This window comes from Macaca fascicularis, chromosome 13 (assembly GCF_037993035.2).
Source record: "Macaca fascicularis isolate 582-1 chromosome 13, T2T-MFA8v1.1".
Classification (NCBI taxonomy): Eukaryota; Metazoa; Chordata; class Mammalia; order Primates; family Cercopithecidae; genus Macaca; species Macaca fascicularis.
Window position 1 is genome coordinate 53,144,351 of NC_088387.1, and position 14,488 is coordinate 53,158,838.

At 45.1% G+C, this 14,488-nt stretch overlaps 1 protein-coding gene across 9 annotated transcripts in view; it reads right to left on the reverse strand.

The window, feature by feature from the left end:
* The window catches only part of ARHGAP25 (Rho GTPase activating protein 25), a 90,699-nt gene that overhangs the window by 13,138 nt on the left and 63,073 nt on the right, over nucleotides 1-14,488 (reverse strand). For all 9 annotated transcript variants that reach the window (XM_005575698.4, XM_005575696.4, XM_065527007.1 and 6 more), the window contains 2 exons: nucleotides 6,241-6,448; nucleotides 305-437 (listed from right to left, as the gene is read on the reverse strand). In XM_005575698.4, the coding sequence (XP_005575755.1) occupies nucleotides 305-437; nucleotides 6,241-6,448 (341 nt within the window). The remainder of the gene's footprint in view (nucleotides 1-304; nucleotides 438-6,240; nucleotides 6,449-14,488) is intronic.

The following is a 14,488-nucleotide window of genomic DNA, read 5'->3' on the forward strand; positions in this document are numbered from 1 at the left end:
TCTCAGCAAGGCCATCGGGCTTAAAACCCTCCTCCGATGTATCCTCCTTTTCTCCCTACTTTTAATGTGACCCAGCAGTATTTGATTATGGTCCAATTCTTTACTGGATTATTACATCTCATGAAGGCTGTGGTTTGCCAGTCATCATGATTGAGTTCATATGCCTTTTGTTGCTGAGGAAGTTGCATTTTGACTATCTTACCAAAAAGTATGGGCCCCTTGACCCACTGTTGTCTACTGGAATAGTGTCCAGAAAACCAATCACTTTCTTCTAAAGCAGGACAACTAACTCTAAGATGCAAACCTTTGCCTCGTCCGCATTCGTGAGCTGTCCACAGAGCAGGAACCCTTCGTACTGGCTCCAGGGAACCACGGGCTCTGGGAGGTCTCGTAGGTAGAGCTTTAGCAGGGAAGCCACAGTGTGCACATCTGTGTCTCTGGAATAAAAGAAGCAATGCTCTTTGAAACCTCTTTGAAAGAAAAACCTTAGGATGTTCGTCACTTCCATCCTGATGATTCAGTGACTAGAACCATAAATTACAAAGGGAAATTTTGCAGAGGAGTAGAGTCTGATAAAGAAGAATCAGACTAAAACATTGTTGCTAATTCACCCTTCTGGAACAACAATGCTGAACACATGTTCCTCCATCTCTTCCACCCAACTACCTCAAAGGTAAGTTCAAGGTCTACATTTTTACCAAACCTTCCTTAATGATTTTCATCTTTATTGCTTTCTTCTTTCTTCAAGTCATTTTAATGCCTCTCAATTAGCATTGTCTAATTAGTCTCTAATATTGCTTATGTTAACTCCTTTATATCCTTGGTCCATTCATCTCTTTAATCTTCCAGAGTGCTTAAAATAGTTCTGAGGTTCACTCACGTATTTGCTCAATAATTCACTCAATCAATAAGCATTGAGAAAACCTATTAGGTGCAAGATACTGCAAGATACTTGTCAAGCACTGGGATTTCAGTCGCCAATCCCAAAGACATCAGTAGCCATCCAGTCCAGGGATGGAGCCCTGGCCCCATCGAGTCACAAAGCTGTGGAGACTCAAGCATTATAAGGTCCTTACAATACTGTGTGGTTAATGCCATGATATGGGAAGCCCAAGACTCAGGATCCTATGGAAGTGTGGAAAAAGAACACCCAAAGCAGAGATGGGAACACGTAGATGACTTCTCAGATGAAAGAGTACCCCAGATGAGCTCTGAAAGGCAGTGAGGAGTTAAGGCATGAGGCAGGCAGCCTGTGTGTCAGCCTGGAGCATGAGGAGAGGAGGCCTCGCCATGGGCCTGACTGACTGAAAGAGGCATGGCTCTTCAGTTCGGCTTCTCCATTTACAGGAGGGCTTAGTAAGTCATGGGCCAGGAGCCAAATCTGTCCCACTACCTCTGTTTGTACAGCGTGGGAGCTAAGAATTATTTTTACATTTTTAAATAGCTGGGGGAAAAAAACACTCACAAGAAGAAGAGTGTGTCATGATGTAAAAATTGTAGGAAATTCAGATGTCAGCATCCGTAAGTAAAATTATAGAATAACACCACCACACTTGTTAATTTATGTGCTGAGCAGAGTATTATAGTTGCGGTAAAGACCATCTGGCCTGCAAAGCCTAAATATTTAATATGTGGCCCATTAAGAAAAGTTTGTTGACCCCTGGCTTACAAGGCAGTTGCATTGATTCTGCAATGCTGCAAGAGAAAATAAGATTCGCTACCATATTCCTGAAGTGGATTATTGAAGAAATGTTTGTTTATTTCATATTGATAAAACCTGGCATTCTTAGGTAGCAGCCTCGGTAGCACTGTGAAAAGCTGTGATGTGACAAGAGGTCCAGAATAACCTTGGAATGTCCTTGATTTCAGTGATGAGAAATATAGAATAGGCTGGAGGACATGTCTCCTGGTCCTAGGAGGGAGGGGAGGGGTGGATCTGGACAAGAGGAGGAGAAGGGAGGCATCTGAGGCAACACTGGGCTTGATTGTAAAGCTCTGTATTGGTGCTCTGTGTGCATTTTATTTTGGTTTTGACAACCAGTTTGTGGAGCTGTCTTCTGAAAAGGCTCCCCTCTTTGCAGCCTGTGAACTGTACCTCATAGGAGAACACGGGCTGGCACAGAGCCCGCTCTATGCTCCATGGCTGACCTCAGGAAATCTGGGGTAGGAACCGTTCATTTAACATGGGGATTCTGGAGAATCCTTCCCTGCTGAGTCACTGCCCAAAAATACCCGAGGCAAAGCCAGGCTAGGAAAAGTACTTTTGTCAAAATATGTTATGAGAAGTTCCTGAGAAAGTGGCAGCAAGACAGTCAGCTGACAATTTGCAGGAGCAGAATTCTCCCAAAGTCCAAAAGTTGCATCCTCCTAAAGTCCCTACACTGCAATCCATCCATTTGTCTCTATCAGCATCCTGGGACTCCCATTTGATTGGGACCTCTCCTTCACCCCCATCCAACCAGTCTTCCAAATCCCTTCAAACCTATTCTCCTAAAGTCACGCTGATGCTTGTAAGCCCCTCCCCTCCTTTCACTGCCCTATGCCTCCAGATTCTATGCTCTGCCCACTCTAGGGCACAGCCCTGAACACCAAAACACACCAACGGAATGAGTGAAGAAAACAGAGTTTGAAATGGAAAAAACAGCATAAATGGTAAGTCAAGAAACTGGATCCTGGCTGGGAACAGTGGCTTACGTCTGTAGTCCCAGCACTTTGGGAGGCCGAGGTGGGTGGATCACTTGAGGTCGGGAGTTCAAGACTAGCCTGGCCAACATGGCAAAACGCTGTCTCTACTAAAAATACAAAAATTAGCTGGGCCTGGTGGCAGGTGCCTGTAATCCCAGCTACTCAGGAGGCTGAGGCAGGAGAATAACTTGAACCAAGGAGGCGGAGGTTGCAGTGAGCCAAGATCACACCACTGCACTCTAGCCTGGGTGACAAAGTGAGACTTGGTCTCGGGCAAAAAAAAAAAAAAAGAAACTGAATCTTTTGAAGAGTGACAACAACAATAAAAAAGACACCTAGACAGTTTAATCAGGAGAAATTTAGACAGCAAAAACATCCATCATTAGAAAAGAGAAAGGGGTTATAAATATAGCTACAGCATGGATACTTCAAAGTAATAATAAAAGAACACAATTAGCTATATAAATCATCTTACAACACTGAAACTTATAGAAAGCTTCCCAGTTCATTTCACCAAAAATAAACCTGACAAGCCATGCCCACTGCTGGGCCTAGCTAACTCCTCATTCTTGTTTATTGGGTCTCAGCTTAAATGTCATTTTCTTGGGGACCTCCCTAAATACACCAGACCATGTGAAAAGCCCCTGTTCTAAATTTTCATAGTATTGAGTTTCCTTTTTAGCACGCAACACCATGGAACTTATACAATTATTTCTATAAATTTTTGTTTTACTGTGGGCACCCCATTGTACTAGGGCTAACTCAGACGTCTATTTTATGGTCTAAATTTGTAACATTATTTTTTTCGGAGTTTGCTGTTCCTCTAACCCAACAGAACACCTTAAATGATTCTTTTTTTTTTTAAATCAAGGGCTAAGAGCAGGTCAGGAGCCAGGTGGCTTCTGGGTTCAACAACTGATGCACTAGGCATTACCCAAGACTCCTCAGATGGTTCTGCCAGCCCTTCCCTGGAGGCATTGATGCTTGTAATGTGGCATGTCTGTAGGTGCATTTCTCACAGACACATAGGGGTGAGAAGTGTGTTGGCTTTGTAGCAAGGCAGTGTCCATCCTGGTAGAAACTTGGCAAGGAGATTTTAAAGTTCACATTTTTGTGTCTAAGGAGACCAGATAGACCTGCACTAGTCTCACCAAACAGCTCCTTTGCTCACCTTCATTCTAGGAGGTAATGGGGGCATCTTGGGGCATCACCTTCATTCTAGTGAGGTAATGGAGCATCTCAGCACACAACCAATGCAGAGGATCTGGGTGAGTTCCCACAGCCGTGAAGTTGGGGACACCAGGAGGGGGCTCCTTGCTCTCCAAATACCCCTTCTTCCACCCACTGACTCCTACAATTCCTTTTATAGGAGGCAGAAAAAGTTACAACCGTAGCTTCTGTCTCCTGGTCTGCTCGTGACTCTGAAAACCCTCCCTTTCCCCCTTTCCTGCCCTCTTTCCACCCCCTTTCACACCGCCCCCCTTCTCAACCCCCACACACAATTCAGGTTAACACTGTCTCAAGGCTGGTCTCTTCCTCTCCCACTCCCAGGCCAGATTCACTCTCAGGAAATCATCTAACACTGGTCACTTTCACTTCAGAGTTAATTTGCCAGTTTTGTTGACCTCTCTTGAGTTACTGGCTTTGTCAATTCTATGATTCCAAAGTCAAGCTGATCCCTGTAAGCCCTCCCCTCCTTTCCCTGTCCTATGCGTCCGGCATTCTATGCTCTGTCCCTTGCAGGGCACAGCCCTCAACACCAAAACACACCATGGAATGAGAAGTGAGGGAGTCTAAAAGGAGGTGGAGAGAGGGCAGGAAAAGGGGAAAAAGAGGGTTTTCAGAATCGTGAGTGGAATAGGAGAGAGAAGACCGGGTCTCTCCTAAATATGCTCAAATGTAACTAAATAATAAGAATCAAATAAGAGCCAGTCACACCTCCCAAATCAGACTTGTCCTCTCAAGGGTTTTGTGGACCTAAGAGTTGCCCCTGCGAAGCCCCTGAAAAGCCCCCAATGACCCTTCCTATTTCTGGATGTGTAAACTCTACCCCTCACTTCTAGGTGTGGAGATGTCACAAGGTAAGGTAATTTTCCTCCTTCCAGTCCCGAATATTTCAAAATAATCAAAAATTCCCACACCAACACCCACGCCTACTCTATAGTGCATAGGCTAGAGCCTAAGGCAGTTATTTGGCAAATCCTAGCAATCACCTCTATTCCTTTTGGCACATTGTATGGCATTGCTCTAGCAACAACCCCCCTGTATCTTTCACCAGGCCAAGGCTAACCAAAAACATAAAAAGAAACTGAATATAAAGGTGGTGAGCACAATGGAACAAGCGCCTGATATCAAAACGCAGTTGATGGTGCTGCTGAAAGTCCCCGTGTTTGATGCCCATAATGGGCTGTTGTTCCAATAAGAACCCCATCGCTTGCTTCCTAGGGTGCTAAAATATAGCACCTGTGGGAAATTAGCTTATTACGTATTAAGGGGAGGAAAGACACCCCTGTGGTCGTCCAAACTACAACCGTGGCCATAAGCATGGAGAGAAACAAATAGATCCCAGAGAAGCTTTGGAGGAAAAACAGGCAGCGCTGGTGATTAGAGTGAGGGGTGAGGGAGCTTCTACACAAGATGACACTTAGGTCTTCACAATTTTCTCAGAATCAACCCAACCCCATTGTCCAAAATAAGCTTGGCAACTTTCGTTTTTGGAAACTGGATAGAGTTCAGGCCCATCTTACTAAACCTTGGTTTATGGGCTCCTAATTTGGAAATAGCAGTCAAACTTATGCCAGCAGGACAAGTTCACGCAGGCAACTGGGGAAGAGACTGCACAACATCAGGTGGGGATTTTACTAGCTGAGTGTGGCAGAGAAGGAAACCTCAGCTGAGTGACTGGAGAAGGTGGGGAGGAAGCGGGTGGTGGGAGGAAATGTCACTATGCCTCATATGCCCCAAACAGGGCTGGGAGACCTCCACACAGAAGACTTAGGAACGCCAGGCTGCCAAGATATCAGGATATGCTCCTGCAAAAGGGCTCAGAACTGAGTCAGAATCACGTGGTACTGTGATCTTGGAAACTAACAAGAAGTCCTGGTTATAGCCACTTCTGGAATGCTAACGAAAGTCGCTGGTGCCCTTGGATATGGATCTGGTGCATTCTCCACCACACCAAGTGTTTGTACAGCCAGCTCCACTCTTCCATGTTCCTCATCTGTCCTGAAGGGTGGGCCTCAGGTTAGGTCCCATCTTTCTCCCCTCCTCTGCACGACCCCTTCTCCTGTGCCCTAAACATCACCTGAATCTGCCCAGCAGGATTCCAGTTGTGGTTCACATGATCTGTCACATAAACTATCTGCATACTCTCCTAACTGTGCTCCAGTCTCCCAAAATCCCAATCATGAGCAAAACAAGGCTCTTTCTGTTGCAAGCCAGGGCTCTTAGAAGTGTCTATGCAAGTCCCATAGCTCAACTGGAATGGAGAGGCCCTCCCAGCCAAGCGAGGCAGAGGGGAGGGCAGAGGTGGGACACTGCAGCAGGGCAATGTACCTGTCAAAGGAGGGCCGCTCCCCAGCATCAAAGGCATCTCTCAGCTGCTTCACCAGGTTGTCCTGCCCAGGCAGACGGAAGATGCCCTCTTCATTCCGGCCATGCTCCAGGATGAACTCTGCACATTTCTCCACCAGGATGGGCACCAGATGGGGGCCGAATTTCTGTTCATAGGCCACAGTCTCATCCAAGCGCTGGCCAAACACCGCTGAGGAGAGAGCAAACAGAACCAGCCCGTCATTCTGTGCTTCCTTGGATGAACTATTTCTTGACTTTCTGTGTCACCTGTGACTTCACAGGTTTTATTGCAATGATACTAGACAAAATGTGGGAGACAAATCACTCATAATATTTCCTGAAACTATAAATACGGGCCTGTAAATTTGAGGCAGTCTTTGTCAGTCTTTTTATATTGACCCACATTTCTTACATATTTAAAATAACGACTGGCTTTTACTGAATACTTTTTGCTGGGAATTGCACACTTTTTGTCCTTTAATCTTGACAGCAACTCTATGAGGTGGTATTAATGTCACACTCACCTTACTGTTAAAGACACTGATCCTTAGACACTTGCCAAGGTCAAGCAGCTCACAGCATGGCACAGTTGGGATTCAGGCCTAGGCAGTGAACTCCCAGCAATGTGCCTTAACCATGGCAGCAAGCAGGCCGTTTTGTGTCCACTTGCGTCAGAGAGTAGTAAAGCATAACACAGTAAGGCATCCCCCCTTAGCCACAGTCAACTGCAGTCTGAAAATATTAAATGCAAAATTCCAGAAACAAACAATTCATAAGTTTTAAATTGCATGTCATTCTGAGTAGCATGATGAAATTTCTCGCGGTCCCGCTCAGTCCAGCCTGAGATGTGAATCATCTCTTTGTTTAGTGCATCCACTTTGCATACACTGCTTGCCCAGAGTCACATAGTAGTTGTCTCAGTTATACTTAGTAGTTGTCTCAGTTATAAGACTGAAAAGACACAGCGTATATAGGGCTCAGGACTATCTGAGATCTCAGGCATCCACTGCGGTCTGGAAACATATCCCCCAAGGATAAAGAGGGCCTACTGTAGTCTATCACATAGATGTCTCATAGCACTAAACCACTGTGGAATTTAAAATAATTTAGGTTGTTTACTATGTCCTAATTATAAACATTGCCACAGCAGACATGTTCATTCACCTGGCAGAGATCCTGGAATGTGTGCCGTTCAATGCATAATTTCTAATTAATTAACATTTGGATGCATGAACAAAAGCGTTTCATTCTTTTGAACTATTTCCTCAGGACAAATTCCCATGTGTAGAATTACTGGGTCAAGAGGTTTGAACATTTTTATAACTTGATGGTATGCAAATTGCTTTCCAAAAATATTTTCCCAAATTACCCTGCCTCCAGCAAAGCAAGTGTGGGCCAGTTCCATCCCAGCTCTGTCCGAGTGGAGAAACTTTGCTCCACAGTCTCCCCGCCCCAGCAGTGTGAGGACACGAGTTTACAAATCAGGACCACCACTGCCTACCCATTCTCCCACCAGGCTTCCAGGCCCTGGAGGTTCAGAAGACAGGCCGTGGCTTCTGTCCTGTCCTGCTTGACTTTCTCTCTGCCATAATCAGGGCTCTGCTGCACCCGGCACTTCAATCCCTAGGACATCCGTTTGCAAAGTCACTTGACTCTCCCCATGATTCTCTCTCTCAGGTTGGTCCTCTCCATCCCATCTCAAGTTCCTGTGGATTCCACCTGTATAGAGCTGTACCAGGCTCTTGACTTGCATGTTCTTTTCTGCTCCCACCCACTACCCAGGCTAGGCCAGCCTCCTCTCTCACCTGTAACTGCTGCAGTCTCCTCTCTATCATGTTCGAAACCCTCCTGCTGCTTGCCTTTCTAGAGCACTGCTCTGCTTGAGTGCCCTTCTCTTGGTTTTCAGTAGTCATCTGCTTCTCCCCCAATTGCCTCCGTGATGTTTTTCAAATAGACACGTAAAGCCCTGGCAGTTTGTCAGGGCCTCCTCTTTCATCACATCAGGTGTTGGGAGGCGAGAGTGGAATCTAGACGGAGCTGAATAGGGGGCCTCTGTGTTCCCCACTACCACCAAATCTGCTTGGCTGTTGTTCGTTTCACTTATTGCACTGCAGTGAGACTGTGATTAAATACTTCTGTGGCTAAAGTTTGAGAATCAAGGCTGGCATTCCTCAAGGCTTGGCACCCACCTGCTTTCCTGGCCTGATGTCCTGCCATGCCCCGAGAGGCATTTCACCCTGACGTTTCCAAAACATAATGCTCTGCAGTCTCCATGTCCTTGAACAGTCTCTTCTCCCTGTCCGGTCTGCTCTCCCCCTTCCCTGGCGGCGCCAATTCTCTTTGTCCTCCTTGGCCCCTCTCAAATACCATCATATCTGCCATGCCTTACTGACACCCAGATGGAGAGACTACATCCTACTCTGTGCACCAGATTGCTTCTTGAATATCCCAATCCTTTCCATACTCTGTGATCATGATTTGCATGTACCTGTGTCGTCTGCATGATTGTAAGCCCCCTACTACTGGGAATAGGAGGAAGGGCTGTTTTCATCCCCAATGTCTAGCATAACCCCTGGCAAAAGGTAGACAGTCAATGACTTTTGCTGAAGGATTTAATGAATCAATGTGTCTTTAAGCAAGTATTTTCCATGACTAATGGTTATTCGGCATTTCTTTAGTTTAAACACTAATAGGAATCTCCTGGTATATGAATTCAGCTTCACGCTAGCATGCATTGAGTGCCCTGCCATGTGCCAGCACCAGGCTCCATGGAATGGGTTGTACATACAAGGGGCATGGAAGACCTGGTTCATGCTTTTAATGAGTTTGCCATCCAGTTATGAAAATAACGTAACAGATGGACTGTCTGCCTTTGAGGGGTCACACAAAACGTAGTGAAAAACAATTAGAAAATTTCAATAGCCATATGGAATTAGGTTTCTATTTGTCTGTAAAAGGAGCTGGACACATCTTTTCAACAAATTGATAGGACATGACCGAAATAATCTGACTTAAAACAGACCACATAGCATCTGGAAAGTTCTCTTTGAGAGGTCCACAGAGGGGCCCTTCAATGGGAGAGGCAGATGTCTCCTGCAGCAGTTGAAACTCGGGCTCCAGAGGTCCACTGGACTTGATGGGGAAAGATAGCACAAACACAGTGTAAGGATGTGCACAGAGAAGTCAAAGCTTTCAGATTCAAGCTCCATTCCTGAGGTCTTATAGCAGATGCTCCACCTTGCAGGTGATTTGGAGCCAAGCTCCTTCTTACACCTTAATGTGTGTCTAGTCCTCTAGCTTTTCTCCTCATCCCAGTCTATCAGCCTTGTCCTGCCTTCATGCTCTATTCCTCTCACACCTCAAATGCAGCCCTTTTGATATTAATCTCACTCATACTTTTTTTCTTCAACATCCCCACCCTGCTGCTTCCTACTACCCTCTGCATGCCTTCATCAGGCCATTGAGAGCTACAAGAGACCACGCATAACATATTGTGGAAATTTATCCTTCCAATCTCTGCAAGACATTGGTTCCAAATTTTCACCACTCCTCTTGAGCTCCCCACCCATTCCCTCACTTCTCTGTCTCAACAGGTGATCTTGGCTCCTCTTTCCTTCCATTACCAAACGGAGGGTTATGAGTGAACTCCCTCATCTGCAGTCCCTGCCTTTCCCATCCTTTCTCCTCTGTGTTCCTGTTTTCTCCCACAGGAAGAAAAGGGCCCTATCTTTCATCTAGGATGATGCTTTCCTGAACTGTGGGTTCCATTCCTTCCACCTCTTCCAGTACTTACTCTTTCTATCTTAAAATTTTCTCTTTCAATTGAAAGATCCCACGTGAGTCTAGGTCTTTGCCATTTATGAAAGAATAATCTCCCACCTCAGCTCTCATGCAAACAACCAACATTTGCTTTCCTTCTCTTTACCATATACTTGTAAAAAATTGTGTCTACTTCTAGAGAGATGTCTGCCCCACTTCCTCACTTATCACTCACTACTCAGCCTCTCAACCCATCACAATCTTGTTTCATTAGCCTGCACTTCTTCACTAAATCTGCTCACTAAGATTTCTAGTGCTCTCCTAATGTTCATTCCACACCCTACTTACTGATCTTCTCGGAAGACTGATGTTACTTCTCCTTCCTCTTCAATACTTTCTCCCTACATTGCAATAAATCCAACCATTCTTGTTCTATTCTCATGTTACTGATGACTCCTTTCAGTGTCTTTGACTGTGCTCCATCTTCCACCTGCTCCTTTGGTGCATCATTTCCTGGGATTCCAACTCAAGCTTCTTTTCTTCTCACTCTAGTATTCTCCTTAGGAAAGTGCATATGATTTCACACATTTAGATATCACCTATAAACTTATAACTTATTAATCTGCATATCTGGTCCAGATCTCTCTCTCTCTATATGTATACACACACACACACACACACACACATAATATACATATGTGTATATATGGATATATGTGTGTATATATATATACACACACACATGGATAGATAGATATAATTTATGAAAGAATAATCCTCCACCTTGGCTCTCATGCAAATGATCAACATTTGCTTTCCTCTCTTTACTATTATACTCATAGAAAAATGTGTTTTATTTTATCTTTATATATGTAGCTATATCATATCTATTTCCATCTTTTCTCTCTCTCTCTCTTTTTCTCTCTCTCTTTCTCCTCTATAACCATAAGTTCAATGACTAATGGCAGTTCTCCCAGTATCTTCTCTAATCTCACTATCATCCCATCCCTAAATCACTGCTTCTCCTGTAGCCTTCCTCAAAGGCAATAGCATTCATTCCATCACTCAAGCACCAGGTACTCTCCTAGGCACTGAAAATGCAAAGCCATTAATACAAGGTACCTGAACTTAACTAATCCAATTAGCAAAATTGTGAGCATTAGAATTATCTGCAACACTCTTCACTCTCTCCAAATAGGTTGGTACATTCTTCTTCTTCTTCTTTTTTTTTTTTTTTTTTTTTTTTTGAGATGGAGTCTCGCTCTGTTGCCAGGATGGAGTGCACTGGCGCGAACTCAGCTCACTGCAACCTCCTTCTCCCGGGTTCAAGCAATTCTCCTGCCTAAGCCTCCCGAGTAGCTGGGACTACAGGCGCCTGCCACCATGCCCAGCTGATTTTTTGTAGTTTTAATACAGACGGGGTTTCACTGTGTTAGCCAGGAAGGTCTCAATTTCCTGACGTCGTGATCCACCCACCTCGGCTTCCCAAAGTGCTGGGATTACAGGCATGAGCCACTGCACCCAGCCTAGAATGGTACATTCTAAATATGCTTTAAACAAGCTCCCTATTCTCACTGCTGTTGCCTATATCATTATAATGGTTTCTTTTGCAACTCCATTTCTTGCAAATTCCTTCCACCAGAATTCACAAAGTCATTCAACAAATGTAGGCTGAGCATTTGCTGTGGGCCAGGCTCTTTGATAGCTAGAGAGTATGATAGGATGAATGAAAAATGGTCTTTGCTTTTAAAAATTCTCAAGAGAATGCCCTTCCTCCTACTCTCCACCTGGAAACCCAGTCTTCTGAATTTGGATGTCTTCTCAGAGAAAACTGGTCACTCTTTCCTCTACTCATAGAGCTCCCTGTGTGTTTCTTGATGTTATCACTTCTCATGTAATTTTATGATGATTCTTTTAAACATCCCTCTCTTCCACTGGACTGTGGACCCCTCAAAGGCAGACAGTCTATCTGGCTCAGCATCTATTTTCAGAACCTGGTATATGATGGACCTCAGAGAGCTGTCACTACCTGCTGCCTACATTCCTCCCATTCTCTGGCCCTTTTCTGCACTCAGTACTTCCCCAAACCTACTCTTGTCAAGGAGACCAATGGCCTTTACATTTTAAAATCTGAGGTGAAATTCTCTGTCTTCATCTTAACTGCTCTATCAGCAGCATGTGACACAGCAAGTCACCCCCTCCTTCTTGGGACACTTTCTCACGTGGCCTTTGGTACACCAGTCTCTCTTGGTTCTCCATGTGTCTCATCAGATGCTTTTAGCCTCCTCTGAGGACTCTTCCTTTTCTTGCTGTCCTCTAAATGTCGGAGGGTCCCAGGGCCTCGCTTCCTCATCTGCACACTTTCTCATAGTCTCACCACTTTAAATATCAACCATATGATGAAGACTTTGAACTTGTCATCTGCAGCCTAGAAATCAGTCAAAGCTATTCTCTCAACAAGAACCAACCACTGGATGCTCTGGGGACATCAGGACCAACAGTGTCACTTCCTACATGAGAGAAAAATCCTTTTTTTTTTTTTTTTTAGCTTGGCTAGGTCAGGTTTTGTCACTCTTAATCTCAGATCACATGAGGAGTTTGGAGTCAGAAACATCCCTGGAACTCCAAAGACCTGGTCCTGAGTTCTACCAATGTCTGACCTCTGGGTCCTAATTGTCACCCCTTTGGCCATTAGCAGAGCAGTTCCAACTTAATAGGTATAAATGTTCATGAATTTATTATAATAATTGTATGTAATATAATTACCATAAAGTAATTATAATATATGTAATATGATAATTATAACTATTAACCAATGTAATTAATTACATTAATTTTATGCTGAGAACTGATCCCTGATACTTTCACAGGTGCTATCTCATTTAGTCCTCATGAGAACTCTACAAAGTAAGTATTACTGTTCCATTTTACAGATAAGAAAACTGAGATTTGAATCAGGAATTTTTCTGAGGTCATATTTACCCTGTGATTCTATATTCAGGGCTTTAATTCCTTTTAAAGTTTAAAGCTAATGGAATAAAAGTTCAGAGATCATAAAGTCTCAAGGGGAGTCCTCTAATGCCAGACTATGCCAGCCCATGCCAGCCCCACCTCCCCTCAGACCATGTTCACCTCGTCTCCAGTCCCCAGACCTAAAATTTTGGACCCCATCCTGAGCAATCACAGAAGGGTGAGACCTTACTACCACACTAGTAATTGCCCTGGCTCTTCCCACAGTCCATCCTCCACCCCTTACCACTCAACCCCTTCCTTAGATTTGCTGGAAAACTCCAGGAAACTGGGTTGGTTTGGGAAAGTGGAAATAGAAAGAGCAACTGTCACCTCCCTCCCCACGTTGGTCCTCCTTTGTCATCACTCAAACACTCCTAGGATCAAGACAAAAGCCCCTCCCCACCCTGCCTCTAGCCCAGCCCAGGCCTGCGGGAGAGTACCCCACCCCCATACACACTGCGCCTGCCCTCCCGGCACTGATACCTGCTTCCCAGGGGCTCAGTTCCAGAAGTGCTCCCCACCCCTGACAAGAGAGGGAAGAGGCTCTGGGAAATGAGTCTTTTAGTAGAACAAGTGAACCACAAAATAAAAAAGAAATACCTTTCTTTCGGAGCTTGGGGGTTTTCCTCCTGAAATCCCAGCAAACAAGCAGTGCCAGGGCAGGAAAGCCACAGCCCAGTTCCCACCGCGGCATCCTGGGGATGTGAGGCATGGCAGGCCGAAGACTCACGCCTCCGAGGAGCCAGCTTCAGGCCTTCCCTCCTCCCCAGACTGGAAGAACCCTCTTCTCTCACTTCCAGATCACCACATGCTTGCAAATACTGCTCAGGTTCTGACTCCAAAAAGGAAACCATGGGATCTGTCCGCACCTGCCCCAGCCCTCCCGGCCCTCCTTTCCCCCGCACTTCCCCTCCCCACTCACCTTTACACACAGGACTCTCCAGCTTTTAAACAGTGAACATAAAGCTGTCAAGGCCCGCAATAAAAATAAGTGCCTCCTTTTACTTAGCAGCTAATTGTCAACTGCCATTCAGGGGATACCTCCAAGGTGGGTTAAAAAAAATCCCATGCAGGAACCCTTACCAGCATTGTTCCATATATCAAAGTGTCTGGCAGAAACACAGAATTTCACTTAGCGTTTATGAAGCCAGCTCACCATTCCCTGGAAATGGTTTCAGAGTTGCACATGGCTCCGTGGGGGCCTTCAGAGATAATGATCTTGAAGGTTGGTTGTTGGGTAGACTGAGATGATTTTGTCCTCCTGATGAGTACATATAGTAAATAGTGCAGCAACCCTATCAGACATGCCCAGGAGAAGGCAAATGGGCTCTCAGCATTATGGGGAAACGGTCAAGGTTGTCAGGAAGGGCCCTGGGGCTGTCTCATGCTGCCAACCCAGTGTTTATTCTCCATTCATTCATAGGCCAGGAATCGCAGACTCGTCTGACTCCACATTCTG